At 46.5% G+C, this 25,965-nt stretch overlaps 1 protein-coding gene across 1 annotated transcript in view; it reads left to right on the top strand.

Moving 5' to 3' along the window:
* Positions 1-25,965, top strand: part of LOC104494338 (acetyl-CoA carboxylase) — a gene marked incomplete at its 3' end in the record, with an annotated part of 117,946 nt that overhangs the window by 54,388 nt on the left and 37,593 nt on the right. The window contains exons 32-42 of the mRNA XM_010137154.1: positions 425-481; positions 3,569-3,610; positions 4,195-4,410; positions 5,129-5,284; positions 7,058-7,261; positions 9,645-9,800; positions 10,383-10,529; positions 22,291-22,560; positions 22,921-23,018; positions 24,187-24,307; positions 24,739-24,849. Coding sequence (XP_010135456.1) covers positions 425-481; positions 3,569-3,610; positions 4,195-4,410; positions 5,129-5,284; positions 7,058-7,261; positions 9,645-9,800; positions 10,383-10,529; positions 22,291-22,560; positions 22,921-23,018; positions 24,187-24,307; positions 24,739-24,849 — 1,578 coding nt within the window. The remainder of the gene's footprint in view (positions 1-424; positions 482-3,568; positions 3,611-4,194; positions 4,411-5,128; positions 5,285-7,057; positions 7,262-9,644; positions 9,801-10,382; positions 10,530-22,290; positions 22,561-22,920; positions 23,019-24,186; positions 24,308-24,738; positions 24,850-25,965) is intronic.

The following is a 25,965-nucleotide window of genomic DNA, read 5'->3' as shown; positions in this document are numbered from 1 at the left end:
AGTTCCTTTAAAACCCATTTTCCATCATTTTCCGTGGCCTTCCCTCCTCTACCCTGCGCCCCCTTCAAAACGGAGTCATTGCAAAAAAGACCAACGTCCTGTGGCAAGCGACCAGGGCTATTTCCTGCAAGAGCCGTGCTTGACTCTTCCGCTTTCCTTGCTCGCGAGGCGCAGCTGCAAGACGGTGCTCTTCTGCTGTGGTTATGACCTCTTCAGATTTAATGGATTTCCTTACGCGTGCTGCTAGACGATCGTCAGATGAGAAATCCGAGCTGTGAGTAGGCTGAAGTGGGCCAGGAACTGGCAGCAGAGGTGCAGGAGGATCTGTCGAGCTTTTTCAGTTCGTCGAAGGACTTTGACATGTTTTCGATGTGTTCTTTTTCTGTTTGTCCAGTCACCTGATTCCATCCTTGCCTTTTTACAGAAATCAGTCCTGATTGAACACGGGATTCGGAGGCTGACTTTCCTGGTAGCGCAGAAGGTATTTTGATATCTCTCGTGCCGCTAAGAACCCTTTGGTTTCTAGCTCATCATAGCGTTGACGTTTCATGTGTTTTTTCCCAAGTTAAATGCTGAATTAACTATATTTAGTTCTCTCTTCACTATTTTTGGTTCTCTAAGATTTGAGATGGTTTTGATGAATTCGCTTAAGAAAATTAATTTACAATTGTAAACGATCTTGGCACCTCGTGTATTCTTGAATTAATTAATTGTTGATTTTCATCCTAATTGCTAGCTTTCTTCTGCTTTTTTTCCCCTTGTCTTCCTGCGTTTGCGTGTTTCGTTTGTAAGGACTTCAGGAAACAGGTCAACTATGAGGTGGATCAGAGATTTCACGTAAGTAGGGGCCTAGAACACGGTGGTATTCTTGACGTGAGGCCAGGGGACACGTAAGTGCCTCTCGGCTTCTCATTTGGTTCTTAGTTGGGTGTTTAATGCCGACATCATTGTCACAGTCAAGTGAAGCATTTAAATAAACATTTGACTTGAATTCTGCATTCGGTGGGGCCATTCCCCTGCTGAAGTCTCTCTCATTACCTGGCTGAACTCTCGACTGCCGCAGTAGTAGTGTTTGTTCGGTGTTGGTTTGTGTTCCAAAATGGAATTGTACAGTTCATTTTTTGTATTTATTATGTAGTGTGATGACTTCTTTAGGCTTCTTACTGATTTTACATTAACTTAGGGGAGTAACTGAGATAACTTGCTATATTTCACGTAGTTGTTTAGTGAGGTGGGAAATATTTGATGCTCTTACTGCTAAGAATTACATCTTTCCCTGGGGCTTGGGAGGCACGAGGGCTTGTTTAGCCCTGCTTTCAAGGTGGCAAGGTAAGGCATAAACCACATTTTTACCCCTCGGTGGGTACAACTGTGGAAGTCGTTAGGAGTCTTGAAAGTGCAGGAAATCCATCCTGTGCTCCACACATCTGGATTAGCAAGCCTGATGGCAAGGAAACTAGTTTACAAATCAGTAAAAATAGTATTTGAACAAAGGTGGGTATGACCACATGGGAATCGCTGCCCACAGTACAGCTACAGGTGCGTATCGTTCGACAGCTTATGCAGGAAGCTGGGCTCTACAGAGAGGTGCTGGGACCTCAAGCAAGAAAGTCCCGACTTTAGAATTTTTAAAAGGCAGTTTTAGAGAACTGAATTGATGTTTGGGGAATGAAAACATGAGAGGCTATGAACGAGCACTGTAGCGTTTGTCAGTGGTCAGAAAGGAGGCAAAGAATAAAAGGAGTCGTCGCCGAAAGCTTGCCCCGAGCTGCCGTTGAGAGCGATGGCCTGTTAGGATGCTCCCAGTTCCCAAGCCAGAGGAGGCAGCACGGTTGTCATCTGCTGGCAAAGTTTGTAGAGTACCTCTGGGATCTTTTGTGAGCGTCAGTCTTTATTACCATCTCCTATTCTGCTCCGTTTATTACTGGACCAACTATTAACTTAGCCAGGGCCTGGGCTTGGGTTTGTTTTTGTTTTAATTACAGTCTATATAATTAGTTCCCAGCATGTTGAGGTAATAGAGAGTTGCTCCAGCAAGCTTCCAATTTCCTCATCTCATTAGGTTTTTAACATGATTATTAGTATAATAATCAACTATGGTGATTTCTGTTGTAGCTTTTCACATTCCGCGGTTTGCAGGGTGTCTTGATTGGCTAATTTAGGCAAATTATTTTGATTGTCTTGATGATGGTTGGTTGATTAGAACACAGCAGGGGTATAATTCTTCTGCCTAGGAAATGGAGCACTCTTTCGGATTTTGGTACCAGAGCACTGCGAGTTCTTGTGTGTGCGCACGTCTAATTATTATATTTGCCCACAACACTAGTCAAATGCCTTGAAAGCAATTACATTAGTGACAGAATGAGCATGGATGATGGTAGGAGAAATCGGTGGCGTGCGGAGGAGGACAGGTAGGAGGCATTTGGAAGAGAAGCGAGGGAACGTATTTGGTTCTTAGAGTATAGTTGATGCTCATGGGCTCTCCTAATATGCCCTTGCCGGAATCTTCAGGCGGGGTTTGTTGTTCCACTGCTCTGGAAGGCACGCTCCAGGCAAACACAAGTTATTTTGCTCAGCTGAGAGCCATCAGATGAAGTTTTGGGGACTGTTCTTTTACAGGAGGTAAGGAAGATGACTAGCTACAAGATGACTCCCAGCCTCAAAAGCTGTGTTCCTCAGTGGGGCCGTGTACTCTGTCACCATGCGCTGGTGATGGCACTGAATCAAGCTGGGGTTGCAAGTCTGTTATCGATAGGGAAGTGTGATTCAGAAAGTCAGCGCCTCCAGGTCAGATATCTTCTTTTGTTCCTAGTAAGGCAGTTCTGGCAGTTGTGTGTTCTCTCAGGACTCTGTTAACACAGCGGCTGGAATTTTCATGTTGGTGCAAAGCATTCATGGAAGTTCCTCCGCCCAGTAAAAGTGTAGTTCCAGCAATTCTGATGGCTTTGCTGGGATGAAACTGGAGGGATAAGTAGAAGGATGCTGTCTGGTCTTTCTCCTTCTAAGACAGCCGCAAAAAATATAGAGTTTTTACCATTTCCTAGGATTTTATCTGCGCAATAGAAAAAAAGAAAACCCTAATCAAATTGGGGGGGGTTGTAGAGTACTGTTTAGCCATGAGGATAAAGTTATTTGATGACAATTCTTGGTTTTCCCTGGGAAGAGGGTATTTCTAGCAGTAAGAGTATGAAGAGCGCTGTAGAACACAGATCATTGTCCTGTGTGAATCTGCTTACACACCGGCATGTTCGTCTCATCGTGTGGCTCCCAAACACTTCCACACAATCATAACAGAGCTAGAAGTTTCCCACCACTGTCTGGACAGTTCCATGTTATTGTCCGTTAATAAGTGACAATAATAATCAAAAGTCAATCATGTTGTATTAGCAGTGAAGACAGGTTTAAACTACCTCTCCTGCTTTCTTGAGGGTGACTTGATTTTCCAGCACCCTTTGTGATGAAAAAGTAGCTCGTAACATCATCTGTCCTCTCCTCATCTGAGTGTTCTTGGGTAGATCAGATGGCTTCCTCTGGGGAGACTAACAGCACTGCTTTTATTTCCAAACAGAGGGAATTTCCAAAGTTCTTCACATTCCGTGCCCGGGATAAGGTAAGTTGTATTTTCTTGATACTTTTCTCTAAGTGATGGCTTTATCCTTCTTTTGTGTGGCTGTTCCTTGCCTGTCTAGGAGGGGTGGGAGCTACTTCAGCCCAACTTCACTGCTAGTGCAGTATTTTCTCCTCCCTCGCCAGGCCAGTCATCCACACACCCTGCAACCGATGTCATTTACAGTTACGAGTCTCTGATATTTGGGATAAAAATTCATGCATTTGGAGCCTGACCTGAAGCAGGTTTTAGTTGCAGTGTAACAAGGGAGCGTTGGAAGCAGCACAGTGATTAAATCCAAACTTTCTGGCTTCTGTGAAAAAAAAAGGGGTTTGGAGGGGGTGAGCTTGAGAACTTTCTGTCTTGAAATTTGTCTTCTACTCTCAGTATTTCAGCACAGCTCTTGGTGCTGATGACTCTGCACGAGATAGAAAATCCTGGGTTGGATTTTTTGGAATTTGTATGTTTGTAATTAAATATGACATTTCATAAGGGGTGTTGCCTAGTTCTCCTTCAGTCCTTCAGCTTCTTAACCCACTCTCCTCTTGTACACCCTTTTCTGCCTGTATGCTGCTGGGTGCCCCCAGTTTGAGGAAGACAGGATTTACCGTCATCTGGAGCCAGCTCTGGCTTTTCAGCTAGAGTTGAACCGAATGCGAAACTTCGATCTCACCGCCATTCCATGTGCCAACCACAAAATGCATCTCTACCTGGGAGCAGCTAAAGTTGAAGTGGGAACAGAAGTGACGGACTACAGGTTCTTTGTGAGGGCTATCATAAGGCACTCGGATCTGGTTACCAAGGTGAGTTTTGGCCCCCGTGCCAGGGCTCTTTCTGGACAGTGTATGAAATGCTCTAAGTCGTTCTAGGAAGCCTCACGTGAACATATGACCTGTACAGAGTTCTGAGGATGTGTGCCCGCTCTTTGCTAGTGTTGGCTCCGCAGAAGCCTGTCTCTGAAGACCTTGTGGCCCAAGTGGACAGTCAGAACTCCTTGGGTTTTAAGGCAACAGTTGTGTCTCTGTGTTCCTGCTGCACTACTGCAGTAACTGTAGAACCATAGAATGGTTTGGGCTGAAAGGGACCTTTGAAGATCATCTAGATTACTTGAGTTTTCCTGTCATGAGTCTTAAAACAAAGTTGAGGAAGGCAGGCAGATGAAGAGGAAACCAGGATGAACAGGAGCATCAGCCAAAAAAACAGTGACTACGGCTCAAAGATTCTGACAGCAGTAGGCAAAGACTATACACCACAGCCACTGACTCTGCAGCCTGAGGTTTGCCCTCTCTAGTTTCGGATTTATGCTGACGAAACGAGGGCACTGGTCAGCCGGGTGCGGGAATCCAGGCAGTGGGAGGACTGGCCCTGGGGTCGTGGTGGATCTGTTTCAGGGCCACACATCTTGCTGAAACTCACGTAACCTATTTTCTCAGTCAAGTCCTTCTGCAGTTTTTCAAACACTGTATTCTTGGCTGTGCTTTCTGGGTGGAAAGTAAGTTATTTGTTGCCAATATCTGGCAGGAAGCCTCCTTTGAGTATCTGCAAAATGAGGGAGAGCGATTGCTTTTGGAAGCCATGGACGAGTTGGAGGTGGCGTTTAACAATACCAACGTGCGCACGGACTGCAATCACATCTTCCTCAATTTCGTGCCTACTGTCATCATGGACCCATCGAAGGTAGGTTCTCTTCCCTAGCTCTGACCTGTTTGCTGTTCTGGGGCTTGACTCACCAGAATTAACAACCTGCTGACCGAGTGCATTAACACCGTTTGGGGAACGACATGCAGTTGCTACTCACCATTGTATAACAGAAAGCACGAGAAATTGGGGACCAGGATTAGAAGTGGCAACACAAGGGTCAATTTAGTTACTCTACAAATACTGAAGTTTTGCTTTTAAGTGACGAAAGTGGAGTGACAGAACTAGTGGATGTCCCTAACCAGAGATGGCTTGTTGAGCTGCCGAACAAACGTCTTTTCAAAAGCAGAGGGAACACTTTTTATTTCCGCTACTTATGGCAAGCAACTAGTTTGTTTCACGTTAGCAACCTGTTTGGCGGTGAGGAGGAAAAAGTTCTGTATTTTCTTCCGGTCTGTGAATAAATATGAAGTGTAAGATTTCCGAAGTAGCAGAGCTCAGAGTTCTAGTGGAGTAACATATCCTTCTGGCGGCACAGCTCCCTTCCTCTGCGTAAACTACGGAACGGTGTGTTAAAAATACATTTTGTATTTGAAACTAAACTTCTCTTTTCATTTGGTTTTGAGATAAACGATTTTAATAAGGAAATAGCTTTAAACACTCTTCTGTTGGTTACAGAAGTCCAGATTCTATCCAAATAAAATGTGAGATAAATTGTGAACTTAAGAAGAATTTGTGAATTCAGTTACAAGAAGGGCCTCATTTTCATTCTGTAGTACAAAACCACAGAGATCAATGTTATAAATAAACGAGCATTAAGCTTTGTAGGTGCATAAATGGAAGTGTTCAGGCATGAAGCATGTTTCTGGTTAGCAGAACCATCACGAAGAGAGTCCCAAATAAATTGTGAAGGCTGCATTTAGTTGGAAATCAACGTGCTGTTCATGGTGAGAGCTGAGCTTTCCTTGTGAGAATAACCAGAAGTTTAAAAAGATGAATTGTTATCTGAAGAAGTATCTCTCATTGTGCCTTTTAAATCATGATTAAAAATTAGTGGCTTAAATAGTTTTTTAATAAATCCCCTCGCAGCGCATCCCAATCTTTAGTTCTGGGAAGGTCAGCAGAAGCTGGGATTTCAGCCCCTGGAAGTTCAGCCGCTCTCAGATGCGTAGCGTGACTTTTCCCTGAGCTGCTGTGGAAAAGAGACTTTTTATTTTTTGAGAGAATGTTAAAAACAGCCCATAAATTGCCTTCTTTTAATATGCGCTATTTGCCAACGGTAGTATATCATAAAGTTTAATAGAACACCGGAAGGCCAAGCTCCGAGTGGTAATTGCTGTGTGGATTTAAAGTGCCGAACCGCACGTGCGGTGAAACACGGTTATTGTGCACACACCTGCCACAGAACTGTTTGTCACGGATTTCACTGCCCTGCGTTGGGTGGTTCTCTGCCGTGAGCTGCGCCTGCGGGAAGGAAGGCGGGTGAAGGGGAAGCGGTGGGCACGCTGTGCCTTGCTGGGGTGTGGTGTCCTGTGAGGAAAGAGATGTGAGTCCAGCACTGTCCTTCTGCCTTGGTGGTTCCCTGGTTGGGAACAGTTCCTGCCTGTCTCAAGGCTTGCTAGGTCACCCAGGTCGCAGAACAGCGCTGGGCATGTGCTGCTCTTTGGTGCTTCCATCTCTCCTCCTCTATGATATTCCCCCTGCACGCTGGGGTGCCCCTGCGAGCAGGACCTTACAGCAGCGGGCTGGAGGGGTGGCGGTGCGCTGGCTGAGTCCAGAAAGGTGAGGGGAAGTCTTCTCCTGTGTTTTAAGATTGAAGAGTCCGTGAGGAGCATGGTGATGCGCTATGGGAGTCGCCTGTGGAAGCTCCGCGTCCTCCAAGCCGAGCTGAAGATCAACATCCGTTTGACACCCACGGGGAAGGCAATTCCCATTCGTCTCTTCTTGACCAATGAGTCCGGCTACTATTTGGACATCAGCCTGTACAAGGAAGTGACCGACTCCAGAACAGCACAGGTACAGTTCCGTATGGGCCCGCGGTCCAATGAGCAAATCACGGCGGGGGGAACACGTTATACCTGATGACGGTCTTCTGTGGTTTGCCGTGTTACAGATAATAGAAAATTGCCCTTCAACTTTGCCAAAGGCAGAAGAATGTGACGGTAATCTTGCGATGGGCACGTAGGTGTGCAAAACGTAATGGGTTGTGGAAAAGCGTCTCTCTTCTAATGGCTTTGTACGGCCCTTCGGTCAGTCCTGCATCTGCTTTCCTCCGCGGCAGAGTGCTCAGAAAAGGGGTAGAAAAGACATCGCTGCTGGTGCTCATCCTGTAGGTCATAGTAAAAAAATTATTAATTATTCGTTTCCCTGAGTAGATAGAGAAAATCTGTGAACTTATCTTTTAAATTCTAAAGATACAGGGAGCGACCTGGGCAGGATGATATAAAATTATTGAAGGTGCTTTTATATCATTTTTATGAAGCTTAATGGGCTCTCTTGTAATGGCTGTGGCTATTCTGGAGTTGCTGCTTTTCCTGGAACAGGAATAGTGTGGTTAACTGAAATACCCACATATGCTAAAGTACACGGAGCGGAGGGTGCATGGAAAATATTTAAATACTGAAATGTTTACATCTCCCTCTGTAATAATCTCCCTGCCACGCAGCAGTAGCAGCAGAATAAATCACTTGGGCACTGTTAATGTTGAGCACAAACTGCTGAGTCACGTTTTCTCTCCCTTTTCTCCATTTAAATTTTTCCCGCAAGCTGCCCAGCCGTGCAGTCTGTCCAGTTCTGGCGATCCTAGAGCAGATAGTGTCTGCATGGTTTACTTCATGTCTGCCTTTGAGGGGGGATGAGGAAAGAAAAGAACACTTTAATGATCTCCAGTAGCTGAGCTTAATGCTTGAGTTTTGTTAGTCATTTGTGAAGGTCGCCTTTCCTCTTAAACTCGGTCTCTGACAAGCTTCATTTTTTTAAAGCGAGGGGAACACCCTTGTGTGTGTATGGCTTTTAGCAACTTTGCTAGTACTTGGGGGGTTTAATTTGATTTTTTTCCCAGGTTATTAAACAAGGTTCTATTAAAAAATTATACTGTTAGGAATTATTTCAATTTACTCTTTGAACAGTTGTGAGCTTTGTCTTACAAAGCTTCAAGGTGTTAGTTTTTTAGGAAACTTCAATAAATCGTCCCCCTCCTGACAGAGGTTTATAGGACTGCTTCAGATCTGTGTATATTTTCAGAGACTATTTTGAACTTCGAGAATTCTTTTAACAGAATTCGATCCTTCCTGATGTACTGGGTGCTGGGCACTTCCATGACTTACGAAGAATGGAAGAACAGATTTGTCATGAGAGGCAGACCCTGATCTCTTGTTTCGCAGTTCTGGTGGTCACGAGCGGTGATGCTCAGTACAGGCTTCTCCATTCCCCCAGAACTGTGCTGAGCTTTCCAGAGACTTAAGGAGAACTGGGCTCCAAGTGCAGTAGCAGATCCTAACACAGGCGCTGTCACAAGTACTTGTTACCCTGAATAAATATTTTTCTCACTGAAGAGGCTGCTTCAGTGAAGACTGAGGAGAGCATGAGCTACTATTTTTAACTTCAAAACTGAAGTAGGCTTTACTTACTGAATTTTATCTTTAGTGGAATTCTTCAATGAATTCATCTTCAATTAGAAAAAGATCTGCTGTTTGTAACCTCAGAGCTGATCCCCACTGTACCAAACAGCCCGACCGTGTTGCTCCTGCCAGGCATGTTCCTGCAAAGCAGCATTTGCGCGGTGTTGTCCCAGTTAAGCAGCGCTCCTCCTGTTCGGTAGTTGACATAGATTTCCTTCTGAGCCCTGGCTGAGTGGAATATGTAGCGCCGTGAAGCGTGGCAGCTGATAATTCATGCTGCTACTCTGGGAAAATCTTTTAAACTTACAATATCAAAACTTCAAGCTAAATGACATATGCAAGTCTTGACCTAGCTTCCACGATCAGTCAGTGGAGATGCAGATCCGTGCTGTTTGACTCCATAAATAACAGAGTTCTCCTCTCTGCTCCCAGCTATCACAATCCATCGGCACAGGTACGGTGTCAGGGGAGATAGTGGTGAATGTGAAGTTGTCCAAGTCACAGGCTTTTTTTCTGTGGGGATGTGGCTCCGTTTGCTTCGCGTTCTGCTGCGACAGGGTAATAAGTCAGTGCTACTCGGAGCCGTGCAGTAATGGTCCAACGCTCTCTCCCAAGGGTAGTAGCACGTGATGAAGCATGGTCTTGCGGGGTGCACAAGTATTAACATATTTGTAGAGAACAGAAACAAGGCTGGGCAGTCCGGATTTGGTAAAATCTGGATGAGATGGGTGCGTGGAACCAGTGGATTGAGCAGTAATTGGAGGTGTTTTGTGCTGCAGATTATGTTCCAGGCATATGGGGATAAACAGGGACCACTTCATGGGATGCTGATCAATACCCCGTACGTGACCAAAGACCTACTGCAGTCCAAGAGATTCCAGGCACAGTCTTTAGGGACATCATATGTCTATGACATTCCGGAGATGTTTCGGCAGGTGAGTGTTCTTCAGGCCTGGTGGCTTGTTCTAAACCTTTGTTCCTGCAGAGCACTTCTATCAGTTGCCACCCTTGCTCGTCAGGGAAACAAGTGGCCTGGAGTGGCTGACAGTGGTCCTGCAGGGTCTATGCAGCTGTGGATTGAGTCCACTCGGAAAGAACTTTGGACTCTCGATAACTCCTGCTGTCGTTTCATTAAGAAGTCGAACGCTAGAAGCTGAAATGTGAACCATCTCCTGGTTCTTGTTTTCCCATCCTGGTATCTAGCCTTCGTAGAGGGTTAGCGTGGGGGTGATCATCCCTAGGACTCAACTCTTACAGCATTGCATGGGTTAATGAGTTGCAGAATTTGTTGTGTATCTGATTTGCAGGGTTCTATGCTGAATCACAGCATTCGAATTGCACTATTCCAGGTTTCGTGGTTTCAGTTCCAAAGTACGTGATAGCCACTGAATATCGTCTGTCAGACTCGGAGGAGGGATGGTTCAGAGTGTCCTGGCTTGAGTATCAAGTCACGGTGGATTGAAGAAAAATATTTGTAGCTGATGTTCTTAACAATACTTTATCTTTTCATCTTCTAGTCTTTGATTAACCTCTGGGATTCTAGGAATGAACACTCATTCCTGCCAGCGCCGCCGCCGCCTCCCGACATACTAACGTACACCGAGCTGGTGCTGGATGATCAGGGCCAGCTTGTGCACATGAACAGGCTCCCGGGGGGAAATGAGGCAAGTTGCACTTTCTTTAATGCTACTTTTCTTCCCATGTCCTGCAGTACATTGTGTTTTGGACTAGGTTTGACAATTGTAATGAAAATTTACCAGCCAGGCACAAAATCTATTCATTCAGTCTTTCACAGATGAAATCAAATCTCTCTCTTGAAAATGAGATTTTTGTTTCATTAAAAATTAATACCTTCCATACAATGGGTACTTTAACCTCCATAGTAAATGATGATTCCATTTCAAACCTGTGCCCACGCTGGTTTTCCTTCCTAATTAAAAAGCGCTCATTCAGCTATTCCAGGTAACTGGGGTTTGTATTGGAGCAAAATATGTTTTACAAGACAAATAGAAATGTTTTCTTTTGCTTAAAAAATGTCCAATTTTACGCTTTCCATTTAAATACATGCGGTGTTTGTGTCGCACGCTGGCAAGGTGTGTGCAACATCCCCCTCTAGTGAATGACTTCCTTGGGACAGCTACCTGCTGCCGGGGTAGCGGAGTGCCTCCTTCAGCCCCGGCAGGAGGACGCCGTGGGGCTGTGGTGGCCTCTTCCTGGGGTGTCCTCACACGAGCAAGCCAAAGACTGCAGTGTCGAGATGGTTGGAGAATGAAGCGAACTCACAGAAGTCATGTTTATTTTTTTGGCCTGGGTTAGGTGGGATTCAGCAAGGGGGTGTTCCTACAGTAATTCAAATTCGAATGGTTCAAAACGGTGGTACCATTTATTTTTCCTTGGCATCATTGAAGTAGCACTGTCCTTTTACTAGATATATAACGTGAGATTTGCAAAATCAGAAACGTCAGGTATAGCGATGAGAGGAAATAGGGGGTTTCATCACTATTTTCCTGCATGTATCTTGTCAGGGGAGGGTTTTGAATACGATGTTTTCAAATTGAACCTCATCAGTACACGGTGGCTATGGGAGCACTTCGTCCTTGTCTTGGCTGGCTATAGGAGAAATGTTTTAACTAGTGTAATTAAACCTGAAATGAGCTATTCGCTGCATTCTTAGGGAGAGCTGAGGCTGCGGTTCTGTGGAGGCTTATGCCATCATCTTTCTCTCTTCCTCTGCTCTCGTTCAGCGTTTGAGTGGATGGTGGCTGGGGAAATAGCAAAGTCCCTCAGGGACGTAGCTCTGTTCTTGCTGAAATTACAAGCACAGAGCTGCCTGGGCATGAACATGTAGTGTTTACTCTGCCAGTATGAATACAAATAGTCTTATTATAAGAGATTCTGTACCCAAAGACCACCAAAAAAAATTAGGAGGTTTTTTTAACCCTTGGTAGACTTAGTTGTGTTCAATCTGCAGGGAAATTTCCTGGCTGTTGTGGTGTGTGTGTAGTGGTGGTGTTTAACGCACAGGTTCAGGGCCTGCCTCTGTGGCTGTTACACTGGGGGGGTCAAGTCACTGGGAAGGGAGATAAAAAGGGGAACACATCATGTTGCCCCCACATTTTTCAGTCTGTCTGCTGAAGATTGCTTCTTGTGGGGTTACATGGCAGACTCTAACCTGCCTTCTATCGACTTCCCCGAACTGAAGTGAGGGTGCTGGCCGCAGGGATGAAATCCCAGCCCGGGGTCTGGTGGCTCGGTGAGTGGTCAGTCCGAGGACGTGCTCCGTGCCTCCCAGCGAGGCTGCAGCTCCCACCTCCTGGTGCTGAACTGTCAGCCCGGCCTGTCAGCAGCTGGATGAGTTGCTGTAGGACCATTTGCAGCTGGAATGAGGTTGGTGGCTGTGGTATTGGATTCTGATACCCGTAGCCGTGGCACACAATAGCACTCATTCACAGCTGAGAGCGGGCGATCCGAGGAGGAGGTTCCAGCTGCACTCTGAAGGATGGGTGACATTCAGGAGGCGATGAGCTGCCGAGCAGATTCATCCCTCTGTGCTGCACTTTCTTTATCTGGACGAGCTGACTTTAGGCTTTTATGGTTTAATTACGTTCAGCTGGGGAAACAAATGTTCACAAACGCGTGCTCAAGTTGCTCTTTCCAAAGAAGACGGCTGCAGGGTGGAGGAGGAAGAGACGAAATGCTAGAGAAATTTGGAGCATAAGCCTTTTCTTTGTTAAGGCTGTAAGTGGATTCATTCCGCTTTTCTTGCCAATCAGTCGGCGTAGCATCTGGGCAGAGGAATAGAGCATCTTACCTGCCAGGAAGCAAAGATGCTTGGGGTGATCCACCTACATGGTGGTAGCTGGTGGTATTGCGTAGGAGGAGGAGACCTGCCTCAAGGAGCAGGAGAAAATGTGAATTGGTTCTGCGCTTCTTCTGTGTGATACAGTGGCCAACCATTCTCAAAATGTGGCACATTTGCTTGGCTCTCTAAACTTGTCTGAACTAGTTAAGGCAGAGTTTTGACCTCAGGTAGGTGTGTGTGACTTTAAAATGCCAGAAGCCCATATACATTGAAAATTATGTCACGGGGAGATGATCCTTGAAGAAACGAGTACAGCAGGGAAGGCGAGCTCCCAAGCTGTGCAGTGGTGCCTTAGTCAAAGCTTTCACTGCTTCAGTTTGTTCATGTCCTCGTAAGGTGGGACTGCTTTGGCATGTCACCAGGATAATTCAGACAAATACGTGTTCAGAGTCTGAGTTTGTACTTGCTAAGTAAGTGGGTATTCATTATACAGCGTTCCGCCAGTTGTGCTACTAACCCCTGCTGGTCAGTGCCAACAGAGTCTGTGCCCCAGGGGTCCAGAGGCGTGAGGTGTCTCCAGTTCAGTCCCCCGTGAGCTGGCAGGTGGCAGTGCCTGCTAGGAACTTCCCAGGGGAATGAGATTTTTTTTTTTTCCTTTCTCCCCAGAGAAAGTTGGTGATTTTCTGAATCCAAAATCTTTTGTAAAAATGTGTTTTATACCAAAAGGAAATTTCGTTGAACTCTTCTGACTGTGGTAAATGTAGCTGCTGTCTAGTGTGTTTGGGTTCCTGTTGTGTTTGGTTCAGAACAGAGACTCAGACACAGCTATTCATTATCCCCATGCCAGAGAGTATCTTACCGTGGTGGTGTTGGCTATTCTGAGGTGGGGCTCGTCTTTCCTATTGGAGCTGTGCTGGGCAGATGGACAGCCACATTTTCACTATGTGAAAAGGGGTCAAGGCACTCTTAAAGCATTCAGCCAGCAGGCGAAGCTGAGAAACCAGCGTAAAATCCGGGAGATCTGTGGTCAGCGCGTTCAGGTGGATGTCAGCAACCGAAGTCGCAGTCCCTGCTGTGGCACAGGGCTGAGCAGGAGCTCGAAGCCCAGTTTCTCCTGTCCGCTCAGAGTTTGGAAGCAGTGACCTGGGCCATCCTGGCTGGCATGGCCATGGTTGCAGGAAAGGCTGTGAAATGGGAATTCTCGAGAACTTTCACAACAGGAGAGATTTTTCTCCACTTAGCTTGCGACCACTTCACGCAGCCCACCACCTCGTTGGGCAGTAATTATCTCTTTGCTAGGACTCTCAACAAAGAAGCCAAAGACTTAATGGACCATGAAAATACAACTTGCTATTTAATCCTAGACAGCAATTGCTCCTTCTCAGCCGGGGATCCTGGCTCGTCATGGCCACGCGAGGGAGCTGGCCATGCTGCTGCCGCCTGCTCTTGCAGCACAGGGCACATCCTAACGCCTCGTTCCAGCCTTTCCTCCACCCCCTGCAGCCAGAGCTCTTCCTGAAGAGCATCTGCCAGTTCTCTGGGTTGCAGACAGAATCCAGAAAACCTGGAGCATTCTGCTAGATGGTTTCTGTTCTGGATCCTTCACATTAAAGTTGCGAACAGTCTCCTGGTCTCTAGGGGGTTTTTTGTTGTTTTTTGGGGTGTATGTCCTCTATTACTACTCTGGCTGCTTTGACACCTCTGCTCACACGTGAGACTGTTCTGATAAGCTTTGTGTGCTACTATAGGATTTTGTAAACCAACATTTGACAAGACTGGATGTGCCACACTGAAAAGCTGAGAACAGTTTGTAAATAATTCTCGGAGCCAGCAGGTACAGAAGGGAGCTGGAGAAGACAGCATTTTATCAGCAGAATCACACACCAGTCGATAGCCCCCTTCTAATGCTCCCACGTAAAGACCGAATAGACTTTGGGACGAATGGAGTAGTTTCCTGTACAACTCTGAGCGTATCAAGAACCAAGCAGCAGAGGGAGATGCTCAGCCTGCTCCAGTCTGACTCTTCAGTTGGACACGACCAGTGAAATATACAGAATTTATATAGGGGGGAGGAAAAAAATCCACTTGTAGAAGTGTGTAATCTTACACATTTTATTCTAAAATGTCTTGAAGAAGAAAACGTTAACTTTGTACCACAGCCTGGATGCTGATCTAGATTATAACACAAGACGCTTAGTATTTCTGCTATTTTTTTTTTTTTTTAATCAGTGGAAGTCTGTGGTTTTTTAGTGGCACAATCTTTGGTGTTTCTGGCTTTTGCGGTTTCTTCGCTGGCCGTGTGGAATAGAGGTGTGTGACTGGGATTTTCTGCGCTAACGCTGGGGAGGATGGGTTTGAAAGGGTGCAGCACCTCACCCTGCCTAGCAGGGTAAGAGAAGCTGATGGCTGTTGCCCCGGCAGCTCCTCTCTGTCCTGCTGCTCATCTAAGCCCCTGATGCTGCTCTGTAGTTTTGTGACTGTGCTAACTGGAGAAATCTCTGAAAGAGTCAGAAATGGTATGAACACAGCCAAGGTGCAGGGCTAAAGTTCAGAAGCATGTGGCAGCTCACACAGTCTTGGAAAACGTGTTGGTTGCAGTAGCTCTGCTGAAGACACGACCTGTAATGTAGTGACACCCTCTTCAAATGCCCGCTGAAGGCGGCTTTGTTCCGAAGATTAGCATATTAGCTGAAATCTTAGTGTGAAAAGGTAATTCCCTCAGCCTGTTGGAGAACTCAATATATTTCTTGTCATTCTTGAGCTGGGCATTCTGATGGTTTTCTATAGCACTTTATGTATTTTGACTACAATTTACCGTGATCCTCTGGCACTAGGACTGCACCAGCCGCTGATAAGACCCAACTAATCTTCAAGGACAAGGCGAAAGGGAGCGTGAGGAGCGCCTGCAGCAACACCCCACATTACCCTTCATCTCCGACTCATACCGTAGCCACATAAAACGTGTCGTTTTCCCTGTTGGCACTAGATGTCACAGTTTTTCCTTCTCAGTAGCATGAGATCAGAAAGAATCCATAATCGGAGCGTGGGCAGGCATCCTTGTGAAGGTGGGAAGGTTTGGCCAGGTGGAATTTGGGCTGGCTGCGGGCAGAGGGCTGCTGAAACTCTGCTTTGGCAGCTCCCTGGATTGCCTGGGGCTGAAAGGTGTAGCTAATGAATTTTATACAAGCGAAGCTTAATAGTTGAACTGCATGTTCTGCTTTGTCACCCCATGTCCCTGCGTTTTATAACAGGCACAGGCTATTAAAATATCCGCTGGGCTACCTATGGCCATGGGGAGTTCTGGAGAAAAAGCAGAGAATGGGTGATGACAAAGTCAGTGGATGAACACGAAGGTGAAGGAAAACACCCGTCTGTTGTCTTCTCCCCCCTGCCCCAGCCCCAGCACTTTTTTCCCCAAAAAATACTTGTTTCTCTTTGGGTTTCCCAGCACTGCCTCTTGATGAGTTTTGGGAGCAATCCTGCCCTGACGGCCCAGGAATGGGTTTAAATAAGAGGGAAGCTGGGCAGCGCTCTGTGCTGCGCAGCAAGGGGTGTCTCCTGGCCTGAAATACCCGTGATGCGATTCCAGAAGGTGATCCTCCTCTGGCAGGATTATTTCAGCCCCTATCAGTGGGGTGCTCAGAGGTCACCGTGAGATGGGGTGTAGGGATCAGGACAGAGCACGTTTTCGTCAGGGACTGCAGCACTAACGTAGTGAAAGGTGGAATGTCCTGTGATGAGTTATGCTCTGTAATACCTTGAGCTGCTGGAAGGGTTAAAATTCATGCAGCTCAGTGTCCTCAGTGTGCTGTTTCTCACCACACTGTAGTTGCAGCATCTCCCATGGCCTGATTTTTCAAATGGTACATGTACGCTATAGCAAAGCTAGAAGTTCAAGATTTGGAAATCTTTCCTTACAGAACCAGAGGTTATGAGCCTCTAACATACACTTTTGAGTTAAATAATTCTGATAAATTCTAAAAGATGAATTTCTGGGAGGTTATGTGTCTTATTTTTATATAATCAGTTGTGACTTTAATTTCATAATACTATCAGTCAAATACAGAATTTAAATTTTGTTTCCTTTTTATTTGTATACTTTTTTATTTTAAATTCCGAATTTATCAAATACTTATATTTAAATCACACCTCCAGTGAGTGTTTGTGATATTTGTTAACACCTCACACAGGTTCAATTCTTGGGCAGGAAACAGACCCCCCACACCACAGATGAGGCTCCTGGAGGGTGCTGAAACCAGTGCCTGCCCAAATCCCATCTCCCTCAAAGAACATCAAGGGCTCCAAATTTCTCAATGAGTTTTAAAATTCTCAAATACAAGCGTTAATAGATCAGAGGTAGAAGTGGTGGTGCAAAGTTTTACTCTGTATATTGATATATATGTTTGAACGCGGGTGTCTGGGTAATATGGGTACTGTAGACGAGGAAGTTCCTGCCTACGAGAGATGCCTGATGCAGGTTCTCTGCTGCTCTCTGTAGTATATATTTACCCATCGGCAGCTTCACCAGGTGCAGGCTATTTCAGATGAAGTTTCCCAGCCTCGCACTCTGCCTAGGGAGAAGTTACGAGTGTTTAGTTTGGAAAGCTTCACACAAAATGCTTTTGTTTGGGTGAAAAAGCTGGCAGAGTCGCTCACGGTTGATTTTATGGGCTTGCCGCAGGAGCTGGAATCTCATAGAGAATTTGGTTCGGGCTCTTTTTAACGGGATTTTTTTTGAGCTTTCTTTTGGTGCTCTCTGTGTCCATCCTCCTTCCCTGAACGCCAGCCAGCCTTCTGCTGGTTCGCGTCCTGGCTCGCCATCCTAGTGCCCTTTGGTCTAGTGCGAGGATCCGAGAGTGCAGGAATTCTCATCTCCTGCATTCCCCTGTGCTGCGTGACACCTTTCCCTGAGCGAGCCTCGGTCACGGCTCATCCTGGAACCATTTCTCCCCACCTCTCCTCCACTTGGCCGCGTGCTGTTCGGAAGAACCGTGCCAGCGCGTGCTTGGCTGTGCCGCCTGCCACCACGGCTTTGATCGCTCAACAGCCCCTTTGTCAGAGCCAAGAGGAGAATGAAGGAATCCTGGGTTTTGGCACTCCACCCTTGTCGAGGCACGAAGTCTCAACGCCTCTAGCAAACCACGTCCATCAGCCCCGTTTCTGGGAGTTGGTTCATGCTGAAGATAAAAATTTTACAGCTTTTGGTTACGGTGTAAGTGCAGAGAGACTCTCTTTTAGATCCGAAGTTCTGGGCATCAGATTTAAGTGACGAAATCCTCAAATTGCTACTTCTGCACCACATACAATTTGTGGGATGTCTTTGTTCCCTCTCTAAAACACACCTTGTCCGTGGCTGTGCAGCAGAGGGTGACTAGAGCGTCCTGGCTCAGTGGGCACTGGTTTACCTCCAGAACAGACAGAAGTTGTGAAGGGGGGATGAATGAAGCACGTATTCCTTGATGTCACGACGTCAGAACGGACGTGTGCAGCAGGAGAGGAATGTGCTTTCATTAACGTTCAGCTTCAGCATTTCCAGTGCTCACGTGCTTGACTGCTCCAACTGTTGCGTTTCCTTTCATATTACCACTTTGTATGTAGTGAATACTGACATGCAAATGTATTAGTGTTTCATATGTATATTTTAAGACATAAAAATTACATATAATAGAGATGCAACAGAATGGGAACAAGACAAAACTGTTGTCAGGGTTCTGTGAGTTCAGTTGTCAACGTGGGGATTTCAAGACCCGCATTCAGATTTCCAAATCTGGAGGTAAATAAGTAAAATGAAGCATGGCACAAAGGACATGGGCTCAAGCATCGCCCTTGTGAGAGAAGTAGAATAAACCAACACAACTGGCATGGCTCGAGCGCGGATGCTGTCAAGTAATAAGCTGTTCTCGTTCACATCGGATTTTCTGTCAGCTACACTTCTCCAGGAATTACAGATCCTGCCAGAAAAAGACTTAAAAGCTGCCTCTGCCCCAACAGCAGCCACCATGTGTTCTGGCTTCCCTTCGTTCGGAGCCCGTCGCGCTCTCAGGAGCGAGACCGGGGTCGGTTTCTTCCCCATTCCCCTCGGAGCCTGTTGTCAACAGCTCCGGCTGCCACCAGCAGTCAATTTGTGACTGCATCAGTGTGTGTATTACTGTTCACATCGATAGCGCAATTAATGTTGAAGTCAATTTTGGTGCTAATTTTAGGCCATGATTAGTGTTGACACTGTGTGTCAAACCGATGGCATTTATGGTCGCCATGAAAACGAACGTTCGTTAATATGGTGTTTTTACTATCTGTTAACGGTTACACGAAGCCAAAGATCTAGCGGGAGAAGGTGTGTGTGAAATCCTATATATAAAACTTGTGTGTAATAGATGTGTGTCATGCGATTCCGCATGGCTGGTGCTATTCAGGGGACAAATGACATCTGAGCACTGAATCCTAATCACAGTTTGGAACATCAGAAATAATGATCACTTCTGATCGGAGGTTGTGAATAATTCATCTGCTTTGATTTTCACGTTCTGTCCAGTGATACTTTTCCAACCAAATGTGTTCCTACAGGAGAATAATGGTCCCACTTCTTATGGAAATACTGTGGCACAAATCATTTTGCCAACATAAAAACAGTTAAATAAGACTGTTCCTGCTTTTATTTTTTTTTCCTCCCTCTCTTCTTCATTCCTGCGTGTGCTGGGAATAGAGCTGTGGCAGGAGCCCGTCCAAACCGCGCCAGCTCTTAAAACGAGCCCATTTTGAAGCCACCGCTGCTCACCATCACCCATTACTGTTCTGACAGTGCTCTTAGGTGATTAGCTCAGCCTGTCTAATTAACCTGTGAACTCACCATTTTTTTGGCATGCTGCCGTTAGCTTAGAAAGCTCATCTTTTTTTTTTTTTCTCTGAAATAGAAACCTATCCTCCACTGCCCATAAATTTATGGAGAATCCACATTGTTCATTGCAAAAACCATCCTTAGTTGTGCCCTGTGATTTTTATGACTGGCTAAATGGCACAAAACATTATTCGGGAGGCAAAAAGACACGCAAGTTAATAAAGTGGTGTGCTTTAATTTTTCTTTTCTTAAACTGCGTGCGATTGCTCCATATTTATCAGCTATAAACTGTTTTCAAGGGTTTATGTGTACTGTGCCCTGGTTAGATAGTTTCTCCTCTTCTACTAATGAGTGTTAACAAAAGGGATTTTATTTATGCAGGGGGTTCATGATCTCGGGTTAGGGAACTCATCCAAGACTTTGGTTACAACCTGGAATTTTCCAAATAGGAAATGTTTTTAATTTGCCTGTTTTCTGCACTGTCAAAAATCATCGAGCTGATGAAAGCGAGGAACATCTCTTAATATCTCGATACGGCGAACAGACTGTGCGACCAGTGCTGGATACCAGCTGGGCGGGGTCACCAGGCCCTGCGCCCTGGAGCAAGTGTGAATTCATCCGTCTCCCGTGTGAGCGGGGGGTGCTGGGGGTGTCCTTGCAGTGTGTTGTGGTTGCTGTGTAGGTTTCTGGCAGTGTCTTCTTGTTTCCATCCTGCGGTTCGCTGCAGTGACAAGTGTTTAGCAAGTGCAAAGCCTGAGCATTTCTCCTGTTGCTCCTGTTCGTCTGATGGTGCTTGAAGGTTCCTGGTGTGCTCCTGGCTGGTGGGATCAGTGTAGCTGTAAGGAAACGACTACTTAGGCAAACCCTCTAAATCAGTGTCACTCTGGTGCTGTTTCGGAAGAAGTTTACAATGCAGTTTTGAAGAGAATATTACACCACCTTCCTGTGGGTTTCTACCAATGACTGGTTTCTGAGGTGAAAGATTTGGTAAGTGCCCACTTAAGGCTAATCTTGAAGCCTTTAGTTTTGGATTCGCAGACTTTTTTAACCTGCTGTTTCTACTGCAAGCTTGAGAGGAGAGACACAATACACAGCCCCTGGCATCTCTGCTCCTGCAACACTCAGGTCAGAAGACAGAGCTCACTTTTTTCCTCCTTTTTCCACCTCTGTTTTTGCTGTTTCTGCTGTGGAAGTCTGGCGGTAGAAGAGCAGAAGTCCAAGAAACCCCTCTGGCTTTTGGGGTGGGATAAGTTGCTCTTGCAGACTCCAGCCTGGTTGTCTCTGGGACCCCTGGTCCCTTTGCACACATTTTTGGTCTGTGTGCCTGACCAACTGCTCCATCCTCTTGTTTTACTGCACTGCAACTTTCCCCTTTAGTTTGGCAATAATCCTGGTATTTCAGTAAAGCATCCCACTGCTTTTAGGGATTTATGCTCCTGTCTTTGAAACTGCTGCAGTATCTCTCTCTTCCGAACACTGCAGTTGGGTGCTAAGATGTAACTGTAAATCTGCAAATATTCAGAGGCAAACAGATTAATCCCTCATGACATATCAGTCAAAATAACAGCGGATGAAACTGAGACCACGGAGAAGGTGAACAGAAGCACCATCATTCTGTTAACTTGCAATCTCAGCTCTCAGAAGGGCAGATGTAAGGGAAGGATCTGCCCGTGGCCGCGTGTAATACTTCTGGATTGCTGCCTGCTTTACTTCCAATGACCCTTTGATTAATTCCTCCATCTTTTTATTTTTTTTAATGAGCCTATCATGGCATATCTTATTGCAGACGCTGATTGGATCTCAACTGTATATTGTGCCATTTTGATTTGGATTAAATGGCACATATCTATCTGCTGCTTCTCCCCTCTCCCCCTCCCACTTTAGTTCATCATGTTCGGAATTCAGAGTCTCCACAATGAGAGTTTCAACCCTCCTGATTGCAGAGGATGTGCAATCGGCTTGAGGAATGTGTACTCAGAGCTTATGATCCTTGGGCAAGCGGAGACTGGGTGATGCATGTGGCTTTCAAGGGACGCTGCTATTTCCATCTGTTAATGGCATTCCGGGATGGCCAACTCCCCAGCGCCGTGAAAGGCGGCAGCTGAGAGATGGGAGCTGCAGGGTACAGATGTTGCTGATCTCCATAAGACGGGCCAGAAGAGATCATCTGGTGATTTTAAAAAGAAAAATATGCAGCAAAAAGCATTACTTATCCAGGCAGGTTTGGAAAGAAACTGCTGCAGTATTTGAGAAGGAAAAAGGGAAGAGCCAAAGAAATGAAAAGAAGGACAGAAAATAAAAATGGAGGTAGTTAAGAAATAAAAGGATTATGAAAATGAGGGCTGGGTGAGAAGCAACCAGGGTAACGAGGTTCTGGGGAGATATTTGGGTAGCCTAAGCAGATGGTCAGGAGTTCTGTACGGCAGCACGTCCATTCTCACCCTGTGAGCTCTGGCACGCGAAATAAGTGCAGCACCCTCCGAGAGGGGCATTTGCAGAATGTGTTCTGGACCTGTGACAAATCCCTGGATGGGGAGAGGGAGGGCCAGTATTAGTGTCTTGGATGGGAAGGGAGCGGTGGTGGATGTGCTCCAGTGAGTGTGGAAAGCACCAAGTCCTGCCAGCTGTGCTCTTACCCTGGCAGTGCAACCAGAGCTGCTTGTGGAGTTCCCAAAGAAAACACTCAAAGCACAACACGGATAATGAAAATGGCCCCTCTGTGGTTCCCCTCTTTCACGTCTTGAAGACAGACATTTAGTTTTTGTTGTTCTCTGCTCTTCGATTGCAGATTGGAATGGTGGCCTGGAAGATGACTCTGAAGACCCCTGAGTATCCAGAAGGCCGCGACATCATTGTCATTGGCAATGACATTACATACCGAATAGGTTCTTTTGGGCCTCAAGAGGACATTCTGTTCCTGAGGGCTTCAGAGCTTGCTCGAACACACGGCATCCCCCGGATCTATGTGGCTGCCAACAGCGGGGCCAGGATCGGTTTGGCTGAGGAGATTCGGCACATGTTCCACGTAGCTTGGGAAGACCCAGATGACCCATACAAGGTAAGAGGGCACAGGAATCAAAGGTGAAACTCTGCAGTACCTCACAGAAGAATCTTATTTTTACACCACCTCTTTTAATAGAGGTGAGGTAAATATTTGCCAGACTGTTAAGTCAAAAATTCTCCTTGGTATTGGATCTTTTGGGCAGCAGGACTGACTTCCAGAGTTAGTGCTGAATATTGAAAACACCCCTGAGCTTTCACTGACCTCAGCCTAAGCTCGGATGTTAAGCGAGGATGTTCTTACCACTAACTGGAATTAAATTCTGTTCCCTTTAAACTTCCTTTCTGGGAGGTGTTATTGGGGATGAGGAAGGGACTACAGGTGGGAATGAGATGGATGAACTCTTTTTCCCTGCAGGGATACAAATACTTGTACCTGACTCCTCAAGACTATAAGAAAGTCAGTGCCCTGAACTCAGTTCACTGTGAACATGTGGAGGACAATGGAGAGTCCAGGTGAGCACAGGCAGGTCAGAATGAAAAGCTTGCTCTTCTTCCTGGGGTGTACAAAGTGATGCATGTCACGTCCTTGTGTTGAGCTAGGGCATTCTTTAGGACCCAGGTTGGTAGAAGGCCGTAGCTGCGTGTGGCCGGAGCATGGAACAGGGTTCAAAGTTGTATCACAAGATGCCTTGTTTGAGGTAGTGCCGCGCTGACTCCTGCTGCCTGGGACCAAGTCGTGACTGAGGGCCCTGCAGTGGTAAACACTGAATGACCAGGACGATGAGTCTTGCCCAGAGACTTGCAATCTAAGTTTTGGACGTTACTTTTCTGATAGGTTCCTGAATTCCGGAGTGAAGGCTGAGCCCTCCGTGCATTTCGAAGGGTTGGTCTGCGCTGCTTGCACTGAGTAGTCTGTGGTTTTCCACACGCATCTGCCCTAGATGTCTGCATCTTCCCAGCTACATCCCAAAGGCAGCACCTCTGAAAGAGGGGTCCGAGAAGCTTTCAGAGCTGGACTGCCACTGCAGTGGTGCTCCTGGGCAGAGGGAAGAGAATGTGCTTAAGAATGATAAAAAAGCCTAGTCTACAGACTGGCAAGCTCTGAAAGAACAAAAGGAAGGTGCTGGGCACGGGGGACTGTGTGTGCCTGCACGTGTGATGGGGAAGCTGGTGGCTCTCTTCAGTGAAGCACTTCAGCACCTGTTCAAGTGCTTTGCTTAGCAAGGGCCTGGTGGGAAAGAGAGAGGCCAGTCTGAGAGCGCTAAGTAAGAAGGGACCATGCTGGGCAAGGAAGGCATGAAAGAAGAAAGTGAAGAAAAGGTGAGAGCCTCGTGATGATCTTTTGTCCTATTTCTTTCTCCTTTTGGCTGCATTCTCTTCCTTTCTTGCCCTTTTTTCTGTCATCAGCCTACTCCACATGTGCTGTGAGAATGATGGAAGGACACTTTTCATGGGCGTTCGTCTCCCGTGGCGTTTCCTCTTGGCAGCGTTGCTTTGGGCGCTCCTGTGTAGAACTATTCCATGGTGCCCAACAAGGCTGCAGAAGGAGCCCATGTACAGGTCCTGGCCGGGTTGCTCTTTGGAGCCTTAATGATATTTAGTCACTTTTCATTTTCTTCGTAGCAAACTAATTCAGCAAATCGCTGGACCTTGTGACTCAGGCTGTGTGTGTCTCCCTCAGGTATAAGATAACAGATATTATCGGAAAGGAAGACGGACTTGGAACAGAGAACCTCAGAGGATCTGGCATGATTGCTGGAGAATCGTCTTTAGCCTACGACAGAATTATCACCATCAACTTGGTAATCCCCTGCTCCTTTCTGTTCTTCAAACTGGATTGTCGATGTTTCAGCTAAAAATCCTGCAGTGATACCCGGAGGATACTTCTGGGCTCCGATTTTGGCTTGGAGCAGCGCTACTGGCGCTGTTACAGGGCTGGGTCCCCTTCAGACTAGATTTAAAACACTTTTAGAAAACAGTCACTTGACTTCACGGTTGCTCAGCCTGTGAGTTACTGCTTTTCTTGTTTTTAAATAAAATACACTTATGTTCAGATACAGCATCTTACAACAAACCAGACTCCAGAGTTCTGCTGTGAGAGGAGATTATATAGCCCTGTAGGACAAACATGCCCAGTTTCACCTAGATGTTTGAATCGATAGGCTTTGGCTGTGTGGTAAGACAGAAATCAATGTGATTAAGTTTTTTTTCTCTTTCTTTCTTTTTTTTTAAGGTTACCTGTCGGGCAATTGGAATTGGGGCTTACCTTGTCCGGCTGGGTCAGAGGACTATCCAGGTTGAGAACTCTCACATAATCCTGACTGGCTGTGGAGCCCTCAACAAAGTAAGTCTTTGCATTTCAGTCTTCAGAGCTGCTGTTTCTGTGGGTTCTGCTGGAGACTCGAGGAGCTGCCACCACTGTCCCTGTCATTGCACTTGGTCTCTTTTCTTTTGTCCCTTCTCGGACTCCTCCCAATCCAGGAGAACTGACACAGGGCAGCAGCTGTGGAGCTTTCCTGCCTTGGCAGCCTTTCTCTATTCCTTTTCTCCCCGGTCAGAAAGCAGCCCTTCACGCGCCTGCTTTTCTTGACAAGAGCATTGTATTGACAGCCGGAGGCACTATTCCGGCCATCCTGGTTGGAGATGGGCAGCAGACCCAGGCAGAGCTGCGGACTTAAGGGCTTGAGCGTGAACCAGGTGAAGAGGAAGGAGGAGAAGTGGCTCTTAACATAGGTTGTGTGCAGTGACTCAATGACAGAAGTGGAGAAGCCCCCCGATGGGGCAGCATCCTCTCCCACCCACTGCATGGGCTGTTTCCAGCATCTGTACGACCGTGATTCAAAATACGTGAGCCAGAATCACCCTGAACTTCAGCCGTCCGCAGCATCACGTTAGCACTGAAGCCTGAGGAAGCGTGCGTGGATGGTGGCTGTCGAGGGGTCAGACCTGCTGGAAAGCTGGGCTGTGGGGGCAGGGAGGAGGAACTCGGGCGCTAAGAAAACTTACTGCTTTCACTACTAAAGTGGCTCTTCTTTTTCCTTCCCCCATCAGAGGTGATTTTTCTCCCTTGCTGCCCCAAGCCTATTAATATTGCAGCCTCCGGCTCCTTGTCTGTACAGACACGGCTCCCAGCCGACTCCACTCTTGTCCCTCTCACTGAGGGCTTTGTTTACGTGGGAGTCGGGATTGCGTGGGCGCGAGTGCCCTTCCCCATTGTGCAGCTTTGTTCTCAGGCACTCTCCAGCACCTGGGGTGGTTGTGCTTCATCGCAAGCTGCGTTTCAAGGAGCGCCTGCCTGACAATGGGAGATAAAAGGAAAATAGTCTCTCGTTGAATTATTCCCCTGAATAAAGGGGGCTCTGCAGAAAATGAAGCATTGATCCTATCAACTCTAGGATGCGGTACCCTCAGTTAGATCTCTTACACACATCACACACACCTGCATCAATGGAAGGGAAAG

The sequence above is a fragment of the Buceros rhinoceros genome, unplaced genomic scaffold (genome assembly GCF_000710305.1).
Source record: "Buceros rhinoceros silvestris isolate BGI_N320 unplaced genomic scaffold, ASM71030v1 scaffold12455, whole genome shotgun sequence".
In the NCBI taxonomy this organism is placed as follows: domain Eukaryota; kingdom Metazoa; phylum Chordata; class Aves; order Bucerotiformes; family Bucerotidae; genus Buceros; species Buceros rhinoceros.
The sequence above is the reverse complement of the archived record's forward strand: the minus strand, read 5'-3'. Positions and strand labels throughout refer to the sequence as shown.